This window comes from Hippocampus zosterae, chromosome 18 (assembly GCF_025434085.1).
Source record: "Hippocampus zosterae strain Florida chromosome 18, ASM2543408v3, whole genome shotgun sequence".
NCBI lineage: Eukaryota > Metazoa > Chordata > Actinopteri > Syngnathiformes > Syngnathidae > Hippocampus > Hippocampus zosterae.
In genome coordinates this window covers 4108675-4132065 of record NC_067468.1, presented here as the reverse complement: position 1 = coordinate 4132065, position 23391 = coordinate 4108675, and the positions used below count along the sequence as shown (strand labels likewise).

The window sequence follows — 23391 nt, the reverse complement described above, 5'->3', positions numbered from 1 at the left end:
AAAATATCCAATACATACTATGTCAGATTTTTATCCACATTCTGTGTCGTTTTATTTTCTTATTCTTTACCGCAGTCTGCATTGTGACACTTGAGAGCAAAAAATATAGAGAGAATTTTGGCAGCGAAGTTGCTGGCACAGATGGATGGAGAAATTTCCCCATTGTGGGACAAATAAAGGATATCTTAAAGATACATTATTTGTTCTTGATAAATAATTTTCTCACCATTTAGGTGACATTTGATAATTTGAGCTCTCGCGGCACACTAATGTACCTCGGCACGCTGGTTGGGAATCACCGAGATATGTCTCCAGATCGACCAACAACCTTTCATCCCTAAAATATTACAGGAGCAAAAATGCAAACGATTTTATTCAGAATGAATTACATTTGTCTTGCGTGTGAAATGTGTAAAACTCTTTGCCTTCTTCCTTGCTTTCTTCAGTCTAAAGAGGACAAGGCACAAGTAGTGTCCAACCTGAAGACTATCTCAATGTCATCCAGCAAACTACTACTTTCAGCCAAAGCACTATCTACTGACCCCAATTCCCCCAACCTCAAGAATCAGCTGGCAGCTGCTGCTCGGTACCGTTTATCTTGAGTTTCTGTTTTCTAAATCCTGTTTTTTGTTGTTGATGCAGATTGGGTTCTTGTATCTCATGTATCAACCTTTGTCTCCATAGGGCTGTCACAGATAGCATCAACCAGCTCATAACTATGTGCACTCAGCAGGCTCCAGGTCAGAAGGAATGTGACAATGCCCTCAGAGAGCTGGAGGTACCACCACCAAGCAACTAGAATGTTACTCTCTTGTCTCTTCTGTCGTTTGCGTCATTCTGCTTTCTTCTCAAAGATTTCTAGACACCATAAATAGTTTCACAAAAGCGTGTATTTCACAAATCCATCAATGAAATAGCTGATCAAAACGATTTGGGAAATGGTAGGAACAAGTTCAGTTCAAGTTCAGTTGGTCCCATTCACTTGCATTGGTAAATAAACATACATTGCCAAATTATGGTAATCTACTCGATATATGAAAATACATGTAATCTATATTATGACGTCATTATATTCTTTTTTTTTCAGTCCTGATAGCTATTAATTGTCGTTCAATATACTGTAATTCGTTTAAATAACCATATTGATTAAAAATATGCTGCTCAGGCAGTATCGTCTAGTCACTTCTTGTACAAAGTATTCAAGTTGAGATCAGTTTGATCAGGCCCAAACCTATCAGTTTTGAAAACTAGAATTGCATTAATCCACCTTCCGAATCAGGTCAGAAACAATGCATTTGGAATTGTAATGTAAGATGTGTTGTACAGTACACACTAGAAATCGTTCATTCTGCAAAGTGCTGCTTAGAAATCTTATTTATTTACAAATGTTTTCAAATGCTGCCATGCCTTAATGTTTTAGTCATTTTTCTCCTGTAATCGAGAATATAAACTATGGGCCAACTGCGCAGAAAAAGCTGCTATGATTTAGGAAATATCATCAACTCAATTCACATTACTAACCTTACAACAAAATGGTTCATCAGCACCGAGCTATTAAAATGTTCAATTTTTTTATCAATTATTTCCATCATGTTTATTTCAACACAGTGCCCATATCTGCTTTTCAAGTGTTGCAATAACAGAAAATTGGGAAAAATAGTCAGAGGAAATAAAGGAAGCTGCCACCCTTACCAAAAAACATTCATATGAAATGATGACGATTCCTGATTTGTAGTTAGCTTAATAAATATATAATTTAACTTAAAGAAATTATATGCACCTGTTATTAAATAATCACACGTTAACAGAGTTTGGTGTGACAATGTTGCTTATGTGTGTGTGTAGTCGGTGAAGGGGATGCTGGAGAACCCGACAGAAGCCGTCAATGAGCTCTCCTACTTTGACTGTATCGACAGCGTCATGGAAAACTCCAAGGTTTGGACAAACATCCCTGTTGCTGGATTGGTGAATGGTTTTCTGCAACTGTCTTCTGTTTTTTATTGAATCATCTGCTTTATGTTGCAAGATCCTTGGGGAATCGATGGCCGGTATTTCCCACAATGCCAAAAACTCCAACCTGCCAGAGTTTGGCGACTCAGTCAGTTCGGGCTCCAAGGCCCTGTGCGGTTTGACTGAAGCTGCAGCACAGGTAAAAAAAAAAAATATATATATATATATATATATATATATATATATATATATATATATATATATATATATATAAAATTATAATTATAATAATAAAAAGATGCTGTGAAGCATAACTGAACAGAAATGAAACCAACCTGATGTTTTGGTGTTTCTAGGCTGCCTATCTGGTTGGAGTATCCGACCCTAACAGTACAGCGGGTCAGAAGGGTCTGGTGGATCCTGCTCAGTTTGCTCGTGCTAACCAATCAATTCAAATGGCCTGCCAGAACTTGGTTGACCCTGGCTGCACCCAGTCACAAGTACAGACCATTTCGACCACCTCAATGACAACTTTCATGTTTTGCCGTTTCATTTGAACGTCTCCTTGCACAGGTGCTCTCTGCAGCCACCATTGTTGCCAAACACACCTCCGCACTCTGCAATGCTTGCCGCCTGGCATCCTCGAAAACTCCCAACCCTGTTGCCAAGAGACAGTTTGTCCAGTCAGCCAAAGAGGTGGCCAACACAACTGCCAATCTAGTGAAATCGATTAAGGTTTGTAGTTTACACTTTATTGTGGCTTACACTAATTGAAATCCACAGGGTTTGTAATTGGCTTGGTCCAGGATTACCTTTAAACCATACTGCATTGTACACTTAGTGGAGATTAAACACACACGCACGCACACACACACAAAAATCATGACATTCTGAAAAAGGACCATGATGTCCTAAAAAAAAAATAGATACTCATTTCATGCACACGGTATTCTGATTTCTTCCTCTGTAGGCTTTGGATGGAGCCTTCAATCAAGAGAACAGAGAAAAGTGTAAGGCTGCGACTGGTCCCCTGATAGAAGCCGTGGACAATTTAACAGCCTTTGCCTCCAACCCAGAATTTGCCAGCATTCCAGCTCAGATCAGTCCTGAGGTACGTTCACTCAAAAAGATTGAATTTTATCTTGGATGTAGTGAAAGATTTCTCAGTAACTCATTTTAATGAGCGCACATGATTCATGTTGACTCTAATTTAAATTCTGTTGTGTTCTTTGGCGTTAAGGGAATACATAACATAAGATATATGTGTACCGTCATTTCCGCGCACAGTCTCTTTATATTCTCCATTAGGTTGTTTCCCTGTTAGTGTTCCGATGCCATCAATTGGTGATTATTAGCAGGAACCAATTGTAACCGAAAAGGGTTCTGCCCGACACTAATTGAAATGTGCAATAAACCCGGAATTTATCTGGACTTCATGTCGTGCTTCATGCTACATTCTGAGGGAGTTACATATGGATAAATAATCTGATTTCTTGGACGTAGGATTTTTTTAATGATCTGTAAATCGCTTTGTTACGGCTGCAGCGGTTGTGAAAGCTCTACAGAAATAGTATTGTATTCCTTTTAGTGCAGCTTTATCTAGTGCAGGGGTCACCAAACTTTTTGAGAGTGAGAGCTACTTCATGTGTCCTGATTGTGTGAAGGGCTACTAAATTGATACACGTCTAAAATAACATTTGTACAAATGACATTTAATAATATTAGAACATTAGCTAGCTAGATGTATACTGTAGCTAGCTAGTTAGATAGCTAAATAGGTAGCTATAGAATCTATAATACTGCCCATGTTTGCATTTTTAAATCATAATTTCTACGAGCAAATCACAATCCTAGCACTGGCGGGCTACTGGTGTGGTCCTCACGGGCTACCTGGTGCTCGCGGGCACCACGTTGGAGACCCCTGATCTAGTGCATGCATAACACAACTGAAGCCACTATTGTAGCTTCTATTCTATGTGCCTTAGAATGCAGTGCGCCCTATCTATGAAAAGAGTTTTAAAATAGGACATTCATTGAAGATGCACTTTATAATCCAAAGCGTTTTATAGTGCAGAAAATGCGGTCCATTTTGGTGTTTCGAAACGAAATTCCAAATCTTGATGTTGAGCTGGAAATGTCTGGGAGACCATGCTTTAATCCAAATTGCCAGAAGCACCAGAGTTAACATCCTTGACTTCATGTTGTCTCGACTTAGGGTCACGCTGCCATGGAGCCCATTGTAGCAGCAGCAAAGACGATGTTGGAAAGTTCCACTGGGCTCATCCAGACTGCGCGCTCTTTGGCCGTCAACCCCAAAGACCCGCCCAAGTGGTCTGTGCTTGCCGGACACTCAAGAACTGTATCTGACTCAATCAAGAAACTCATCACCAACATGAGGTATAATGTCACACGAATGGTTCAGATCTTACCATTTTTGATAAATTATGTGGGAATGCAATCCAAACCTTTCTGGACCTATGTGGAAAAAGGATTTGCCTCTGCACATAGCTAATTGTGCCATCTATGGCAGCAATAACTGCCGTCAAACTTTTGCAATAACCAGTGGTGAGTCTTTTGCATCGCTGTGGAGGAATTTTCTCTGACTCTTCTTTGCTGAATATTTTGAAATCAGTCATATGGAAAGGTTTTGGAAAATGAACTGCCCGTTCAGGGTCGTACCACATCATGCCCATTGGATTCAAGCGCACGGACTTGGCCACTCCATCTATTGATCTATTTATCCATCCATCCATTTTAATCTGCTTATCCGGTTTTGGGTCGCGGGTGCAGAAACTTCAGCAGGGAAACCCAGATTTCCCAATCCCCTGTCATTTTGTCCAATTTGCTAGCTTCTCTTAGCCAGTCAGGTGCTCTTGCTAATAGGTTTTGGTGTTGGGGTCCTGCTGCATAACCCATGAGCGCTTAAACTTGAGGGTTATGAATTTATGGCCAGATGTTGGCCTACAAGATTTTCTAGTATTGTTCAGTTTGTAACAGCAAGCAGCAAAATCGGGCCAAAATTCACCACATTTGACCGCTAGCATGATATTGTTGTTGTTGTCCTTTTTTTTTTCATTTTCTTTTTTTTTTTGTTGTTGTTTAAGTAATATGCTATATTGTTCTTTTTTTTTTCCTTAAGTCTTGGTGGAATAGGTTTTTTGACAAACCTGCGGAGAACAATTTTTGCCCAGTGGCTTTGTTACGGTTAAGTCATGAACACTGACCTGAGGTCCATGAGGTCTGCAGTTCTTTTGATGCTGTTCTAGCTTTTTTAAACCTCCTATATGAGTTGTCCATTTGTGGACAAATTCCTCTGAGCGTAGTTTGCTGGCTTTGTAACTTCTTCCAGACTGATAGATTTCAATCATTTTGTATTTCATTTGTGCTTGATTTTCTTCTGATCTTCTGGCAAGATGCATGCTCGACATCTTTCTTGATTCCGCTAACTCATTTTGGTAGTAATCAAGCCCCAGGTTGTGGCCAGAACATTTATGAAAACTGTCTGAACTTATTAACAATCCTGTCTCAGACAGGTCTCTTCAGGCATCTTTTAAATATTAATGAGAGCATAAAATGTTTTTGCACCAGACTGACTACACTCTTTTCTCTTCTATTTGGCCAAATGTTTTAATTGATTCTCTACAGGGAAAAGGCTCCTGGCCAGAGGGAGTGTGATGATGCTATCGAGGTTCTGAATGGCTGCATCCGTGAGGTTGACCATGCTTCTCTTGCTGCCATCAGCCAGCAATTAACACCCCGCGAAGATATCTCTATGGAGGTAAACACAAACAGTACCTTGTCTGTGGATTACATTCTCTTGGTAATGCAGTTACAAAGTAAAATGTAAGATGAAACTCTTGTCAAAGTGACAATATTTTTGTAGGTCTGTTTCTGTTACTCAATTCCATTTACAGGCTATTGCCACTGCCATGGTGGTTGATTATCATAAACTCCATGTCTGTGCTGTGTGTTTACAGGCCCTTCATGAGCAGATGGCTGCCTCAGTTCACGAGATTAGCAATTTGATTGAACCAGTTGCTGTGGCTGCCCGCTCTGACGCCTCCCAATTGGGCCACAAGGTAGGAGAACAGATCTCTACTCAAGCTCGCTTTTTTTTGTGACTTATTATCATTATAGGTCTATCCTCTTGTGATATTCCAAAAACGTTTGAATCTCGTTGCTCACTTGACAGGTTTCTCAAATGGTCAGCTACTTTGAGCCCCTCATAATGGCAGCTATCGGCACGGCGTCAAAGATACTTAGCAGCCAGCAGCAGATGGCTGTCTTAGACCAAACTAAAACTCTTACAGAGTCAGCCCTACAGATGCTCTACACTGCCAAGGAAGCTGGAGGAAACCCCAAGGTACTTTTCCAGCGTCATTAACAGCTGTGAATGTGGTGTCATACATTGTCCAAAACGTCACTGCTTTTTAATAGATGTGCAGATGCTGGAGGATAAATCAATCAAATCGAAAAATAAACCCAGTGCTGGTGCTCAGTGCTTACTTATATTTCAAAACATGTATGACCTTAAACTCTCTCAGTTGTTATGACTGTAAGAGGGGGCCATTATATATTCTTTGCACCTATTAGCACCTCTCAGGAACACAACATACAGAGCATCATGACTGAACTCAACAAGTTAGTCGGCGACTGACCTTTGCAATCTTGGCAACTCGCCACAGAGGGAAAGAAAGGCGAGGCCTTTTGTTTGGATCAGGATACGGCGCTTTGAGCTGCCACATAAATTATTTTATGGAACCACAAACATGCATGTCTGCCAGTAAAAAAAGCAGTGTGAATGTATAACAATATGAAGAGAGGAAATTGGTACGAACAAAGGAGACAGTGTGGATATTAAAGCTGCTGTGGACGATTTTTGAGCACAGACTCTCCACGCTTCGCTTTGGCCACAGTCACATATGATTATTATATATCCATAATGCTTGACTGTATCCTCTTTGGCACCCGGCCATGTAATTTTTGTTGTAAGAGGTCATGTGATAGAACATGCCATTTTGGATTGGCTGTTACATCTGCAACCTTGCAACGTTGTTCACCTGTGATTCAAATTATGAATCGCAGCAAAACTAGTTGTCCCATTTTAGAAGAAAACTCTTTGAATTCCGCATGCACCGCATTGGAACCCCTTTTCACGATGTGTTGTGGCTTTTGGAACAGATTTCAATGTACCGGTAAGTGGAGCAACATATTAACTTGATAGTGAAATCCAGTTTCTTTCATTTGCATATTTGAATCAAGGTCACGGTTTTTCTTTCTTACGTCTTTGATAACATTTTACGTGCTTGCATCTCGACCTGGTTGGACCATAATGTTATAGTTCGCTAAATGCGAAATGGGCTGTCATCTATATAGCGCTTTTCTACCTCGGGTACTCAAAGAGCTTTCCAATTGTTATCACATTCTACTAGCACGCGGCATCAGGGCGTTCGGTATCTTGTTCAAGAACACTTTGACGTGGTCACAATGGCTGGGGATCGTACCACCAACCACGGGGTTGGGAAATGACTGAGCCGTGCTGCCCCGTTCAAAAGCTCCTTCTGGTCTTGCTCTTCTACTATCTGAATATAAAAATCTGGTGGTTGCCATGTCACCTTTAAAACACAAGCTCTCGAAATGTGGAACCAAATGCCCAAAAGATAAGAAGATGTTTTCATATACAGTACTTGCTTGAAACCCACTTGGTCTCATTGGTATTGGCCCTGACAATGCAGAGTTGCAAGCTTTGTATTTTATTCATGTATTTTCTTTCCAATTTTAAAATTAGAATCTTTATTGTCAGCTTTGGTCTTCCATTTTTATTGGTTTCATGCTGTTTTATTGTTTTGTATCTTCTGTTAGTTTGTTTTATATTCTGTTTTTCAATTAATTGTATTATTAATTTCAATTAATTGGCACTTCTGTCATTATTAAACGTGCTCTATCAATACAAACATGGATTCTTTTTCCAGGCAGCCCACATGCAGGAGGCTCTGGAGGAGTCAGTGCAGATGATGAAGGAAGCAGTAGATGATTTGGGGGCCACGCTGGCCGAAGCAGCCAGTGCGGCAGGTGCTGTGGGTGGCATGGTGGACTCCATCAACGACGCCATCAATAAGATGGAAGATGCCCCCACGCTTGAGCCTGAGGGCACCTTTGTGGACTACCAGACTACAATGGTTAAGACGGCCAAGGCTATTGCTGTCACTGTGCAGGAGATGGTAAGACTATTTCGGGTAGATATAACTGATAGCGTGTTACTTAAAAGGGAAGCTCCATTCTGTCTCTCTTTCAATTGACCTGTGAACACTGATTGGCATGCTGCAAAACTGCCAACTACTGTGTACTGGCGATTGAGCTGAGGTAGTGTAGATAATAATGTTCTGTATGTCATCATGCGGCGGCCCGGTAGTCCAGTGGTTAGCACGTCGGCTTCACAGTGCAGAGGTACCGGGTTCGATTCCAGCTCCGGCCTCCCTGTGTGGAGTTTGCATGTTCTCCCCGGGCCTGCGTGGGTTTTCTCCGGGTGCTCCGGTTTCCTCCCACATTCCAAAAATATGCATGGCAGGCTGATTGAACACTCTAAATTGTCCCTAGGTGTGAGTGTGAGTGTGGATGGTTGTTCGTCTCTGTGTGCCCTGCGATTGCCTGGCAACCGATTCAGGGTGTCCCCCGCCTACTGCCCGGAGACGGCTGGGATGGGCTCCAGCACCCCCCGCGACCCTAGTGAGGATCAAGCGGTACGGAAGAAGATGTCATCATGCTCTTTCTGCCTCAGTTACTATTTCCTGCGTAAATACAGTATTTTATTTTGAAAATGTGTTTTAACTACAACTTTGTACTAGTTGAGTATGGGTGGAGCATTCTTCAACATAAAAAAAACTGTATGTGTTGTGAATAGTTTTAAAGGGTAGAAGGGGAAATGAAACTTTATTACCCACTAGGTACAGTAACTACACTCTAATTGTTTTCATACAGCGGTACCTCTACTTACGAACGTCTCTTCATACGAAATTTTCAAGTTACAAAACGTCTCAACACGAAAATATTGCCTCTTGTTATGAAAGAAATTTCAAAATATGAAAGGTAAAAATACAGTCTGGGCTGCTACTTGCAGTGCAGAGTTTCCTGAACGCAACATAGCTGTTCTGCCATTGGCTATTAGCAAGCATCATCCTGGCATCCCATTGGCTAAGAGGGAGCTCTACCGTATGTGTCTATGTGTGTAGGTACAGGGATATGTGTCCATGCAGCGTCCTCATCATTTGCCCCTCGGGCCATGAGGTTTTCCGATAGATTTACGTAAATGTGAATCACCCAGGAAGTGTTCACCAGTCAGAAGATCGCTCACTATGCTGATGTTTGCCTTGGACATTTTCGAAGGATATTTAAAAGCAGACAAAAGCCAACGTCCTTGGATCAGTTCTTTACAAAACGCCAGGCAAAAGCCACTTCTGAGAGAGAACATGAACAAAAGAAGGCAAAAAACATTGAGGATGCAGTTAAAAGTTAAATGCCCTTTATTTTTATTCTTCTTTGTTTTTTACATTATGCACAACTCTCATTTATTGTGCAATAATCTAATTGTAACATGTATTTGTTACATATGTTGATGTGTTTTTATGGTTTAGAAAACATTTGTCAGAATTTTGGGGTTGCGGGGGGAACGGATTAGGGCATTTACATGGAAAATGTGTCTCTACTTACGACATTTTCTTGTTAAGAAATTTCTTCCAGAAACAATTCATTTCGAAAGTAGAGGTACCACTGCATTTATGAGAAAATCAATATGTAATTCTCAACTAATTGTTCATGTTGTTTACGTAACATTCAAACTAGGTTGCTCTATGTTGCTACACCTACATAAATCCTCTTTTTTTTATTTTCTAGGTGACCAAGTCGAACACAAACCCTGATGACCTTGGTGGACTGGCCAATCAGCTGACAAATGAGTTTGGTAATCTGGCTAATGAGGCCAAATATGCAGCTGTAACTGCAGAAAATGATGAGGTATATTCAGATGATTAGCCAAAACCTCAATGTTATTAATATACATTTTGCCTTTTATAATATATAATAATAATGCCTTTTTTGAGCTGTGGTTGAGCGGTTTTCACTCCGTTTCTTCCAGATTGGTTCTCATATCAAGAAGCAGGTGGGTGAACTGGGTTTCAGCTGCACCGGTCTGGTGACCAAAGCTGGAGCTTTGCAGTGCAGCCCCAATGATTCATTCACCAAGAAGGAACTGATTGAAAGTGCTCGTAAAGTCTCAGAGAAGGTCAGTTTTGCTTGTACTTGTTTTCTGGTCAAGGTCAAATACATTTTTACAACAGAATAAATAAAAATGACATAGATGGATTTGTGTTTATTAAGTGTTACTTACTTACTTACTTAGTCGAACTAAAAACTTGTAAAATACATGTCCTTGTGCCCAAACTTACTCAGCTGCACATGCAAAATGATACGAGAAATCAAAAATGTTCTGACAGCTGTATCTGTACTTACCACAATTCCACTAAACACGAACCAGAGGCAGCGGACTCGAGTCATATGACATGGTCCGAGTCACAAATTTTAGGACCTGGGACTTCCGTGGTCAAAACTTAGAAAACACTAAACCTGACTTTAACTTGCAAAACATGACTTTCCGCTTTACCTTTGACGATTAATCATCCTTATACAGTACATACACAATCCATTTTTATTTATATCGCACTTTCACAACAGCTGAAGCTGAAACAAAGCACTATACACAGTTCAGATAGTACAACTAATATTAATCTCGGGGTACATGAACGACCTACAATCACTAAAAACATTTAATATTGAGGCCCTTACCTGCTAACGCACACACACCTTGTGAATCAAGTCAATTTGTTTAGGAACTAAAATGTGTTACATTCCGCTTCATCTGGTGATTAGCGTGGGTCTTAAACATTGTGACCAAAATGTGCCTAATTGAAATTAAACTGCACTAATAAAGTAACCATCAGAGGGTACTGGAACCGAACAAATGGAAAACGATCTGTCCCTTTGAGCAAAAGTGCTACTTTTAATATTGCGACATGACGACGACTCCATCGTGGCAATTTTGATATCACAATGCTGTGACATTGCTGCTATCGTTACATCCCTAAATAGCCATGGCATTTGTAACATAACATAGGTTCACCTATAAAAGTTCCAACGCGTATTAGGCTAACCTGAAATTTCAACCGAACAGCGGATTTTATTTTGCTTTTTGTAAGATAAGATAAGATAAGATATCCTTTATTCGTCCCACAATGGGGAAATTTACATGTATGTCATGTTAATCAGATTCCTGTTCCGGTCCTAATAAATTGGTCTTCGTATAGGTGTCGCATGTGCTGGCAGCTCTCCAGGCAGGTAACCGTGGCACCCAGGCCTGCATCACAGCAGCCAGCGCTGTGTCTGGAATCATCGCCGACCTTGACACCACCATCATGTTTGCCACTGCTGGGACACTAAACAGAGAGAATGCAGAGACCTTTGCAGACCACAGGTATGTCTCAAGACAGAGACATTAATCAGCACTGAAATTCAATTATGAGTAAGTTAGAGTAAACTAGAACAAGGAATTTTGAATGGCGCTGCTAACTGTTGCAAGTCGAAAAAGTGCATTTGGAAAACATTTTACATTGCGCCCTGTTGTCAGGTACCTTTTAACCCTTTCAGGGACAGTGGTTACTACAGTGGACAGCTTATCATGTGATCAGGTTACAGGAAGCATGAAAGGGTTAAGGAAAGGATGAAATGTTAACAGTGGTTAAGCTAACGTGTGCAGTAGCAATATAGCAATTTAAGCCGAGAAGGCACAAGAAAGACAGGCTTATCTATGAACATTTTTATTCTGCCCTGTGATCAAGTAATATTTTGAAAGAAATTTGCTGAAATGCTAGCAGTTGGAATGCTAACATATAGTCAGATGTCTCTCTGTGCACAGAAAGCCTAAGGGCAAAGCCATAAGGTATTTACCGTATTTTCACGCCTGTAAGGCGCCATTAAAAGTCTTAAATTTTCTCCAAAATGGATAGGACGCCTTATAATGCGGAGCGTCTAGTGTATGCGCCGAATTCCAAAGCCTGACTGAGAGCACCTCTGACCGACACACTGTTTATACAGAGAAAAGGCGGACGTGAGAGACGACAGGAATGCGGAAGTCCGCTCATGAGTGAAGGGTGGGTGTGTAAGAGGACGCTAAAGGCACGTCCCTAGCAGGTACCAGTCGCCAATGAGTGAAGGGTCGGCATGTAAGAGGACGCTAAAGGCACGCCCCTAGCAGGTACCAGTTGCCAATGAGTGAAGGGTAGGCGTGTAAGAGGACGCTAAAGGTACGCCCCTAGCAGGTACCAGTCGCCAATGAGTGAAGGGTAGGCGTGTAAGAGGACGCTAAAGGCACGCCCCTAGCAGGTACCAGTCGCGTAAGTACATTGTAATATGGCTAAATAAAGTACAACCAAACTCAGTTGTGCTTCCGTTGCCTTTTTAAAAACGTGTTTTTAGCGTGTGTGCATGCATGCCGTATGTTTAAACTGGCGTATGTTTTACCATGCCTGGCTGCGCCCAATAATACAGTGTGTTTTGTACATGTGTCAAATACAGAAATAGCACCCGTTACTGAGACTGCGCCCAACAATACGGTGCACCGAATGGTCGAGGAAATACGGTACTTAACCCGGGGGTTGGCAACACGCGGCTCTCGAGCCGCATGCGGCTCTTTAGTGCCCCCCAGTAGCTCCCAAGAGCTTGTTTGACAATGGAAAAAGATGGGAGGGAAATGCATTTTATGTTTTAATTCGGTTTCTGTCAGAGGACAAACATTAATAACATTTTACAATGCTGTAAAAATGTGTCGAATAAATATTAAATGTCAACATTTCGTCAATGAATATTTGCATCATAGCCTGCGACACAGGTTTCCATTAGCAGGGCAGGATGTCAGTCAGGGGGCTGTTGTTTAAAAAAAAATGCCTTTCATGTACAATTCACCGAGGATACTTGCTAAGAATTGGAATCTGGGCGGCCAAGAGAAGCAATTTTAAACGGTACACTTGAGCTACGATAGTAAGCACGCTACGAAAGTGCGTCCCATGCCTCGTTCATCTTAGCGTCCGTCATGGCTGTGGCTCATTACGGCATGCGTGTGTAAGTGTGTGCGTATGCGCGCATGTGCGATAACGGGTCGATCGCGGGAGGTTGGTTGTTCGAAAAGTAGATCTTCCATCAAAAAGGTTTGGGCACCCCCACGCCCCACCCTCTACAGAATGAACTGCAGTGGAAAAGAAAAACGTTTAATCATGAATGCTCGTTGTGTATTTGTAGCCAACTTAGTCATGTTGATGGCAGGCTAATGTAGCTCCTATCGATACATACAGCATGTGTATATTTTTATTTTTTGCGGCTCCAGACATATTTGTTTTTTGTTTATTTTGGTCCAATACGGCTCTTTCAACATTTTGGGTTGCCTACCCCTGATTTAACCTAATGAGACAGTGAGAGGTGTCTGTTGTTGAACGGCTGGTTAAGTTTACAAAACGCCAGAGGAGTTTCTATTTGATTATTTTCTTGTTTTAACAATTCTGCTTGGCAAAAAAAAAATCATAGACTGTTTAAATTGTTTTGGAAAGAACATTCCTTTGTGGAATGAGCGTTGTGTCCACAAAAAAAAAAAGTCAAACTTCCCTGCCTATGCCAGACAACTTATTTTTCTGTTGCTCTTGATTTGTTGTTTTGTGACTCGTGGGTTGGATTGTCTGCCATTGGCTGGCAACCAGTTCAGGGCGTACCCCACCTACTGCCCAAAGACAGCTGGGATAGGCTCCAGCACACCCACAACCTTTGTGAGGATAATCGGATTACAAAATGGAGTTATGGGTTGGATTGTAGACATTTCATGAAACAAGACAAATTGGTTAATTATTCATTCTACAATTAGGAGTCGCAGTAGTGTGTTGAAATATCATACACAGCCCCAACGGCCCGGCACCTCCTCATCCTGGTCACACATTGCTGTGCGGTGGTAGCCCATTCTTCAGCCGGCATTTGTAGCAAGTCAGCCAACATGTTTGTGTTGGTCACGAACAGTACACCCAAACTAATCCCACGAGTGTTCAGTGGGCTTAGATCACAACAACTGGCGGGTCATTCCTTCCTACTCCCCACTCTCAAATTGTGGAGGTAGTCTCTGATAAAACCCGCTGTGTGGGGTCAAGCATTGTCATCTTGGAGGATAAAGGTCAGTTCCAGACTGTGGCGATATAGAATTGGCACTGGTTGTTGAATCTGATCTTTATAGCTTTCTGCATTGAGATTGCCTCCAAGACAAGAATTGTTTTTCCTGTGAGGGAGTTGCCACCCCACACCATCGCACGGCCTTCCCCAAAAGCTTTTACACTATCGGTGCAGTAATCAGAATCGTGTTCTTGGTGTCTTCTCCAGACTTCGACCCGACGATCCAACTGTTGCAAGCATTTATTGGACTGATTGCTGAACATAACATGCTCATTCAAATCTGTAGAAGACAGCCCAAGTGCCGTCTCTATATATATAATATATATATTAGAGCTTTCAAACGATTAAATTATTTAATCTAATTAAAAATGCAACTGTCATAATTAACTCAAATGAACTAAAAAATTAATTGTGATTACTCACACATTTTTTATCTTTTCTGAATTTCCTTTTACATTTTTTTGTCCCATGTTTCCGCATTTTAATGCTCTCATCAACATGGAATCATGAATGAGTTTTCTATGTGCCAAATGCAAATATTTACTGAAATAAAAATTTCGATTTTCAATTTTACATGAACATTTTTCACTTGGAGCAGTTATTCACACATAATCTCTTACACAATATTACTGTCCATCAACAACAGTGAAAAAATATTTTGTCACACTGCAGCTGCTTTAACAGCTTTTTTTATTAAATCAAAACAGAGCAATATAACATTATAAAGTGCACATCTAAGGTAAACTACTACTCAGCCTATAGTGGATTTAAACCATGGTTCCATACTTCGTTTTTCTCAAGTTTGCTTTGAACACAGCAGTCTGTTTCTGTATGTTTGTTGATGAATAACGAGACACTGGACACCAGTGTTCATTATGTGCCGCTGTATTCAAAACTGACGGCCGTACAAACAAGCGCACGCACTTTCCCCGTGCTGCTGGGGCAAACCATTCTGAAAGGTGGGGGGGGGGGGGTTCACTCCCCCTAACACAGTCAGGCTATGTTGATTGTGCTGGTCCTTCTTGCGCGGAAGTCTCTCTACGGTTTTGTGTAGACCTCATTTCGAATGACTACACTTGGTTCGATGACAACACTGGAGACATTTTACTTTCGCTAGGTCGCTACACTGTAGCGCACTGTCACTGTCAGACGAACACAGAGAAGCTCCACCCGCTCTATTTATATTGACACAGAACACTGTAACCTTCCACACAAAATAGTTCCAAACAAGTAACAATCGCGTCATTGGCATACATCGTATACCTGTATGATACAGAGAGAGAGAAGAACAGATAACTTTGGTCTTGTCAGTGGAGCAATCTGGCAACTTTTTAAAAGTAAACTTTCCATTCATAAACTCTTTAAGTATCCGTTTTCGGTGTCTCGTGCTGCCATGGCTGGCAAAACAGACATGGGCGTGGACTTCTGCAGCGCGCTTGTTGTTTTGTTCTGGTGTTTATAGAGCAACGTAACATCCGCTTGTGACGTGTACCGCATTAATCTCGCGAGAAAAAATTTAATCCCGCTGACAGCTCTAATATATATATATACTGTGTGTGTTCGTGTGTGTATATATAAACCAAATATTTTCTGCACTGTAAGGCACTCTGGAGTATAAGGCACTCCTTCAATGAATGGGCTATTTTAAAACTGTTTTCATATATAGGGCACACTGCATTATGAGGCACATAGAATAGAAGCTACAATAGTGACTGTGGTTGCGCTATGAATCCACCAGATGGTGCTACGCTAAAAATAATACAATACAGCTTTATTTATATTGAGCCTTCTCAACCGCTGCAACTGTAACAAAGCCATTAGAACTGGTCACAAACACAGACATGAAACATAAATACAAATGCCATTACAAAACAATGAATGAGAGATAAAAGTCATGAAGTCAATTGATTCAACAAAAAGGCACACAAACCTTGTGAGATCACAAGCAGAATTCTTAGAAGTCTTGCTTGTCTCCTTCTTTCATTGAGTCAGTAGTTAACTATGCTTTTGGTATGATGTTCGTTTCATAATGGCTGCGCAGAGGTCACAAAGTAGTTGTCTGTTTGAGTGTGTGTTGGCCACTGCACATGTCAATTAGTGTCAGGCAGAACCCTTTTTGGTTATAATTGGTCCCTGATAATAATCACCACTTCATTGCATCTGAACGCTCACAGAGAAACAATTTCATGGGGAATATAAAGAGTCTGTGTAACACAGGGGTGCCCAAACCTTTTGGATCGAAGATCTACTTTTCGATCAACTAACCTCCCGGGATCTACCCTTACCGGCGCGCACGCGCACAAACACACACACACGCGCACACACGCACACACGCACACACACACACACACTATCGTAGCTCACACATACCGTTTTAAAGTGCTTCCCTGGGCCCTCCTAGATTCCTATTCTTTGCTCGTGCCCTCGGTGAATTGTACAAGACGCAAACTCTGAATAAGAATCATGACGATAAAAGATAGAGCGCAACAGCTCTGATCACAAGTTGCAATTGCAAACTGCTGAGCGCTAACAACTTCCAGTGAGGTAATCACGCGCCACCGTAAATTTAAGATTTACCTGCTTCATTTTATTTAAAAAATAGTGAAAATGAGACTGATAAGATGATTAGGGTGGAGTGTATATTAACACAAAAAATACATTACTAACATGTACAAAGACACACAAATGGTTGTTTGTTTGTTTTTTTTCTCGACACTCCTCGGATCTACTTCGGACCTGTCTTAGATCTACCGGTGGATCAGGATCTACCTAATGGGCACCCCTGGTGTAACACCATACATGAGGCGCATCGGATTATAGGGCACACTTACGGCTTTTGAGAAGATTGGGTGCTTTTAGGTGCACTTTATAGTGCGGAAAATTCAAATTCATCTTTGTAAAAACCTTTTAAAAGCATTTATCCTTATTCCCACAATGAAAATGTGATAGTTAATGTCATGAACATAAATAAATTGGTGGTTCCAGTATAACACTGTGCTCAAGGAACACTGTGAAAAATACGTAGCAATATCAAAAACTCTCTTTGTCTCGTTTCTATCGCTCTTTCCCTTTCTCTTGCTCACTTTCTAAAAATGTGCTCAGTTTGTCTTTCACACCAGTGATTTTTTGGCTTCCCTATTTTACAGAGAATACATCTTGAAGACAGCCAAGGCTCTGGTGGAGGACACCAAGCTTTTAGTATCTGGTGCTGGAGCCAGTCAAGAAAAACTAGCCCAGGCTGCACAATCCTCTGTTTGCACCATTACCAAACTGGCTGATGTGGTCAAACTGGGAGCTGCCAGCCTTGGTTCTGAAGATCCAGAGACCCAGGTGCGTGGATGATCATCAAACTACACTATGATAAAAGAAACTCACAACATAATGAAAATAAAAGACTATGAAATGTTAAAGAATGTAACTAGAGGGGAAAAAAAGCATTTTTGGGGGTGTTTATGCAACAGGTGGTCCTCATCAACGCAGTGAAAGATGTGGCCAAAGCCCTGGGCAACCTCATCAGCACCACCAAGGCTGCTGCAGGCAAACCTCATGATGATCCCAGCATGCTCCATCTTAAGAATTCTGCCAAGGTAAAAGACAAACGAACATTCACATCCTCAGTTGTCAAAGGTTTAAAAGCATGCTGTGCTACTCTCTCGTGACATTCATCCTCACACCCAAAGGCAACAGTGAAAGAAGAGAACTAAAACGGGGATTTCCACCCTCTCAGCATCAGACGGATGGATTGGATGGATAATTGTAAATTTTCATCTCACGTCTCGTAATTAGAGAACATCTATATCAATATGCAACACTTGATTTCGAGAAATCTCTTCCAGTGTTTACATTTTCAAATTCTCACATTACTAGAAAATCTAAATGTCCCGTCACTGGTGAGCTCTTTTTAGAACAGGCCCGCCGGCTCCTCATGTGGATCTCGAGAGCTACCTGTTGCGAGCGAGCACAACGTTGGTGACCCCTGTTCCAAAGGCTGACTTTGAATCATTAACAAGAAGGAGTCATGCCATACCAGTGATGCCAATAACAAGAACGCATTAATAAGTAATATGTTACTCTTCAATGTGTGCTTTTTTTCCATAATGACTCATCTAATGGGTTTTTCCTAGACAAGTCATCAGACTACATTTACTCAGAAGTCATAAAACATTGCTATATCATAATATTCAATCCCATTGACAAGAAGGTGAATTTCAGATCCCCTCACCATCCAAGGCAGTTACAGGCAATCGCCTCTGTGTTGCAGCAGTGTGTGCCCAATATGTCAATCGCAATCGACCAAGTGTCAGCAGAGTGGTCCCAAGTCGACCGCAAGCCATGAGAGGAGGAAATGCGGGTGCGGGCGGGGGTGTTGTGTGCTTGTGTCGTTAGCACAGGCTGTTGCTCGTCGAGGCGTGCATGCATGCATGTGTGTGTGTGTGTGTATGTGTGTGTGTGAGTAAGGAGAGATATTTGCATTTTCAAGCTGAAAATACAGCCAGTCTGAAAATGTTGTCTGTCAGTCTGTTTGGTTGCCTCTTCCACTAGCACTTCCAATTCCTTCACTTCAAACTTCATTTTGGGGTTTTGGTGCTCTCCCATCTGTGACAACCATCAGACATAAGATAAGATAAGATAAGATAAGATATCCTTTATTTGTCCCACAATGGGGAAATTTACAGCCTCCAGCAGCAAGAATGTATGTAGAAAGAAGAAGAGAAAAAAAAAAAAAACAACAACAACATCTTTCAATTAAATACAATATGAACACAAATGGATAAATTTACCTTCACATCATTTAATTATTATTATTATTATGATTGTTATTTTTTATTCATCAGCCTGACAGCAGTCGGTAGGAACGAGCGTCGGTATCTCTCCTTCTTGCAGCGCGGGTGTAACAGTCTCTGGCTGAAGGAGCTACCAAGTGCTGTCAGGGCGGGCTGGAGGGGGTGGGAGGGACTGGCCATCATAGCTTTTAGCTTAGTTAGCATCCTTCTGTTGCCCACCTCCTCCAGAGTGTCAAGGGAGCAACCCAGGACAGAACTGGCCTTCCTGACCAGTCGCTCCAGTCTCTTTCTGTCCCGGGCCGAGATGCTGCCTGACCAGCAGACAATGCCATAATAGATGGCCGAGGCCACCACCGAGTTATAGAACGTCTTAAGTAGTGACCCCTGAACCCCAAAAGACCTCAGTTTCCTGAGTAGGAAGAGTCGGCTCTGTCCTTTCCTAATCAGGGTGTCCGTGTTTGTGGACCAGTCCAGTTTGTCGTTGAGAAGAACACCAAGGTACTTGTAGGAGGTCACCCTCTCTATGTCCATACCCTGGATGTTCATCGGTGCTGGTGAGGACTTTTTCCTGCAGAAATCCACAACTAACTCCTTAGTTTTCCTCGGGTTGATCTGGAGGAGATTCTGCTGGCACCAGTCCACAAAGTCCTTGGTCAGTCCCCTGTACTCCCGATCATCCCCTTCTGTAATGAGGCCAACAATCGCAGAGTCATCGGAGAACTTCTGAAGGTGGCAGTTTGGAGTGTCTGAAGTCCGAGGTGTAGAGGATGAACAGGAATGGAGCCAGAACAGTCCCCTGCGGCGCTCCAGTGCTGCAGAGAAGCCTGTCCGACTCATAGCTCTGCAATCTCACGTACTGCGGCCGATTTGTGAGGTAATCTATGATCCATGCTGTGAGATGGTGGTCCACTCCGGCGTTCTGCAGTTTGCCTCCCAGCAAATTGGGCTGGATGGTGTTGAAGGCACTGGAGAAATCAAAGAACATGATTCTCACAGTGCTCCCAGCCTTCTCCAAGTGTGACAGCACTGAGTGGAGGAGATAGATAATGGCGTCTTCCACGCCGATGCCAGGCTGATAGGCAAACTGCAGCGGGTCCAGTGACGGGCTCACCAGCGGTCGAAGGTGGGCGAGGATGAGTCTCTCCAGCGTCTTCATCAGGTGAGACGTCAGCGCCACCGGTCTGTAGCTGTTCAGCTCCTTAGGGTGGGGGGTCTTGGACACTGGGACCAGGCACGAAGTTTTCCACAGCTGTGGAGCTCTGCCCAGCTTCAGGCTCAGGTTGAAGATGTGCTGGACAATGTTACACAGCTGGTCAGAGCAGGTCCTGAGGAGCCGGGAACTGATCTTGTCCGGACCTGCTGCCTTCCTCACATTCATCTTCCTCAGTTGGTTCCTTACCTGCTCTGTTGTGACGGACAGGCAGGAACCAGGTGACATACTGGGTTGATGAGAGCTGGTCGAAAGAGGAGGGGGAGGAGAAGAAGTCCTCAGTGAGAGAGGTTGCAGTTTGTGGTTGGGGGAAGGGACCACAACCGTTTCGACTGGTCGAAACGGTTGAAAAAATGGTTCAGTCCATCTGCCCAGTCCTTGTCCTTCTCGACCACTGTCTTTGGGTTGTCATGGCCTGAGATGGTTTTCAGGCCCCTCCAGACACCAGTGACATTGCTGGCCTGTAACTGGTCCTCCAATTTCATCCTGTATAATTTTCATCCCTCCCTGATCTTTCTTCTCAGCCGAATCTGCACGGCCTTCAGCTCCTCTCTGTTTCTCGACCGAAAAGCTCTCTTCTTCTCCTTCAGCAGGGTCTTTATGTCCGGATTAATCCATGGTTTGTTATTGGAAAAACACCGCAGAGTTCTGGTGGGTACAGTGTTCTCCTCACAGAAGTTTATATAATCCGTGATGGTGTCAGTGAGTGCATCAATGTCCTCCCCATGAACCTCGCTGAAGAGTTCCCACCTGGTTGTCGCGAAGCAGTCTCGCAGAGCATCTTCAGCTTCCGATGACCATTTCTTGACCATTCTGGTCACAGTTGGTTGCCTGTGCACCAGGGGTTTGTACACAGGCTCGAGAAATACCAAGTTGTGTTCTGCTCTTCCAAGAGGGGGGAGGGAGAGGGTTTTATATGCCTCCTTGGTATTGGCATAAAACAAGTCCAAAATATTATTGTCTCTAGTGGCACAGGTTACATACTGCTTGAAAGTTGAAAGGGAGGACGACAGAGAGACATGGTTGAAGTCCCCAGAGATGATCAGCAGGGCGTTGGGGGACTGTGTTTGCAGCCTGCTCACGACAGTCATCAGGGCATCACACGCTGCATCACTATTAGCCGACGGGGGGATGTACACTGTCACGGCTATGACGTGTGAGAATTCCCTCGGGAGATAATGGGGCCTGAGGCTAATGGCTAGCAGCTCAATGTCCCGGTTGCAGAGTTTGTCTTTGATCGTGATATGCCCCGGATTGCACCATTTGTTGTTCACAAAAACAGCAAGTCCCCCACCTTTTCTCTTTCCACTCCCTTCATTCCTGTCCGCACGTATGAGTTGGAAGCCTTCCAACTCGACATGTGTGTCCGGAGTGATCGCTGTTAGCCACGACTCGGTGAGTAGCATTAGGCATGTCTAATACGCAAATTTTTTTCCTTTTCCTTATAACTTTTACACCTGTTGTCAACAACGCATGCAATCTGGTAGAGCAGGGGTGTCCAAACTTTTTGCCAAGGGGGCCAGATTTTATGTGGTAAAATGTCGGGGGGCCGACCTTGGCTGACATTCTTAACATTGAACAACAATATTGTTCAACAAATTTTAGTAAGCCAGTCTGTTTCACATTTCCATTTTTATTTTAATTTCAACAATCTTAAGAATTTCTTTTGGTTCATTTGAAACAGGAATTTGAAATATGACATATCAGTCAATATAAACACGGAGTGATGTCTTGTTAACTCGTGAGTGATGCCCTCTAGTGTCTAAATGCTATTACTCATTTTGCCACTAGAGGGAAGCAGTACTCTAAGAAACATCACTCACCAGTCTACGAGACCTCAGTCAATGCAACACGTGTTCCATTGCACCCAACCTGCGGGCCAGACGGCACTGATTTTATGACGGGGGCCGAGGGCCGGATGAAATTCGACCGCGGGCCGGATTTGGCCCGCGGGCCGGACTTTGGACATGCCTGTGGTAGAGTGAGCGACCAATTATTGTCCGCTATCAGTAGATAATGCACAATACGAGCATGCAATCTTCACTATTAGAGTGAACATGTAATTTACTTATTTGGGACCTTAATACATTTATCAGCCCGCAGTGCAGTCAACCTCAACCCAGAAAGAAGGTTGGTTGCCTTGCCTGGTAACGATGTGGTTCATTGGAATGGAATTAAAGAGATATTTGGTGACTTGCATTCATGAGCGCTATTTTCTTTCTGTCCTTTTAACCCATACGATGATCTTTGTCCACAACAGGTGATGGTGACTAATGTTACATCGCTCTTGAAAACGGTAAAGGCGGTTGAGGATGAAGCCACGAAGGGGACCAGAGCTTTGGAGGCCACCATTGAACACATCAGACAAGAGCTGGCTGTTAGTACTGACACATTTTTTGTTTGTGCATCTGCCATCTTTTCCCTTAATTATATCCCACCAGGCCCTTTGGTCATTTTTTTTCTCTTTTAGCAGATACAGTTTTATCATGTTCATATTTTGTGTTTGCAACAGAACTTGACAGATCAACATAGGCCAAACAATTTTTATGTACATTACTTATGCTATGTATGCGTGAAACAACTTGTGGTCCCTACTGTAGGGACCACAAGTTGTTTCACAAAACAAATAGAGGCCAATGACCATTCTGATCTTTCGCAAACATGCGTTCGCCTCACCAAGCGCTGGTTCAAACAAAGCTTCTCTGTCTTTTAGCTTACATTTTAATTGCAGTTTTTCGCAACGTCAGATGTTTTGGAGCCACATCCCAATTTCATATTCATGAAATATAGGAGGATTGGATTCATCGACATCATCCATGACTATGGATTTTTTATTTTATAGAATGTCCTTTTCAATGTCACATACTAATTGAAGCCATTTGTTCAATCAATGACACAGACATTCAGCAGCTCGGACCCACCAACAACAACGACCACACCTGAGGAGTTCATTCGCATGACGAAAGGAATCACCATGGCGACGGCGAAGGCAGTGGCTGCAGGGAACTCTTGTCGCCAAGAGGACATCATTGCCACTGCTAACCTCAGCAGAAGGGCCATTGCTGACATGTTACACTCCTGCAAGGTAATTGGAAAACTCATCTATACGCTGTTGATGATTTATAAAGTTAGCTAGTTTGTCTCTTGGGACAAGGCACTGATGAGTTGTCTTCTTAAACAATGGGTCTGTAAAAT

General features: G+C 42.6%; 1 protein-coding gene across 3 annotated transcripts in view; it reads left to right on the top strand.

Annotated features, from left to right (window-relative positions):
- Positions 1-23391, top strand: part of tln1 (talin 1) — a 96714-nt gene that overhangs the window by 54074 nt on the left and 19249 nt on the right. For all 3 annotated transcript variants that reach the window (XM_052050051.1, XM_052050052.1, XM_052050050.1), the window contains 19 exons: positions 447-586; positions 685-778; positions 1846-1935; positions 2027-2149; positions 2307-2450; positions 2524-2685; positions 2921-3061; positions 4166-4347; positions 5596-5728; positions 5928-6029; positions 6143-6313; positions 7923-8171; positions 9841-9960; positions 10082-10228; positions 11307-11473; positions 17349-17532; positions 17664-17789; positions 22457-22573; positions 23096-23281. In XM_052050051.1, coding sequence (XP_051906011.1) covers positions 447-586; positions 685-778; positions 1846-1935; positions 2027-2149; positions 2307-2450; positions 2524-2685; positions 2921-3061; positions 4166-4347; positions 5596-5728; positions 5928-6029; positions 6143-6313; positions 7923-8171; positions 9841-9960; positions 10082-10228; positions 11307-11473; positions 17349-17532; positions 17664-17789; positions 22457-22573; positions 23096-23281 — 2778 coding nt within the window. The remainder of the gene's footprint in view (positions 1-446; positions 587-684; positions 779-1845; positions 1936-2026; positions 2150-2306; positions 2451-2523; positions 2686-2920; positions 3062-4165; positions 4348-5595; positions 5729-5927; positions 6030-6142; positions 6314-7922; positions 8172-9840; positions 9961-10081; positions 10229-11306; positions 11474-17348; positions 17533-17663; positions 17790-22456; positions 22574-23095; positions 23282-23391) is intronic.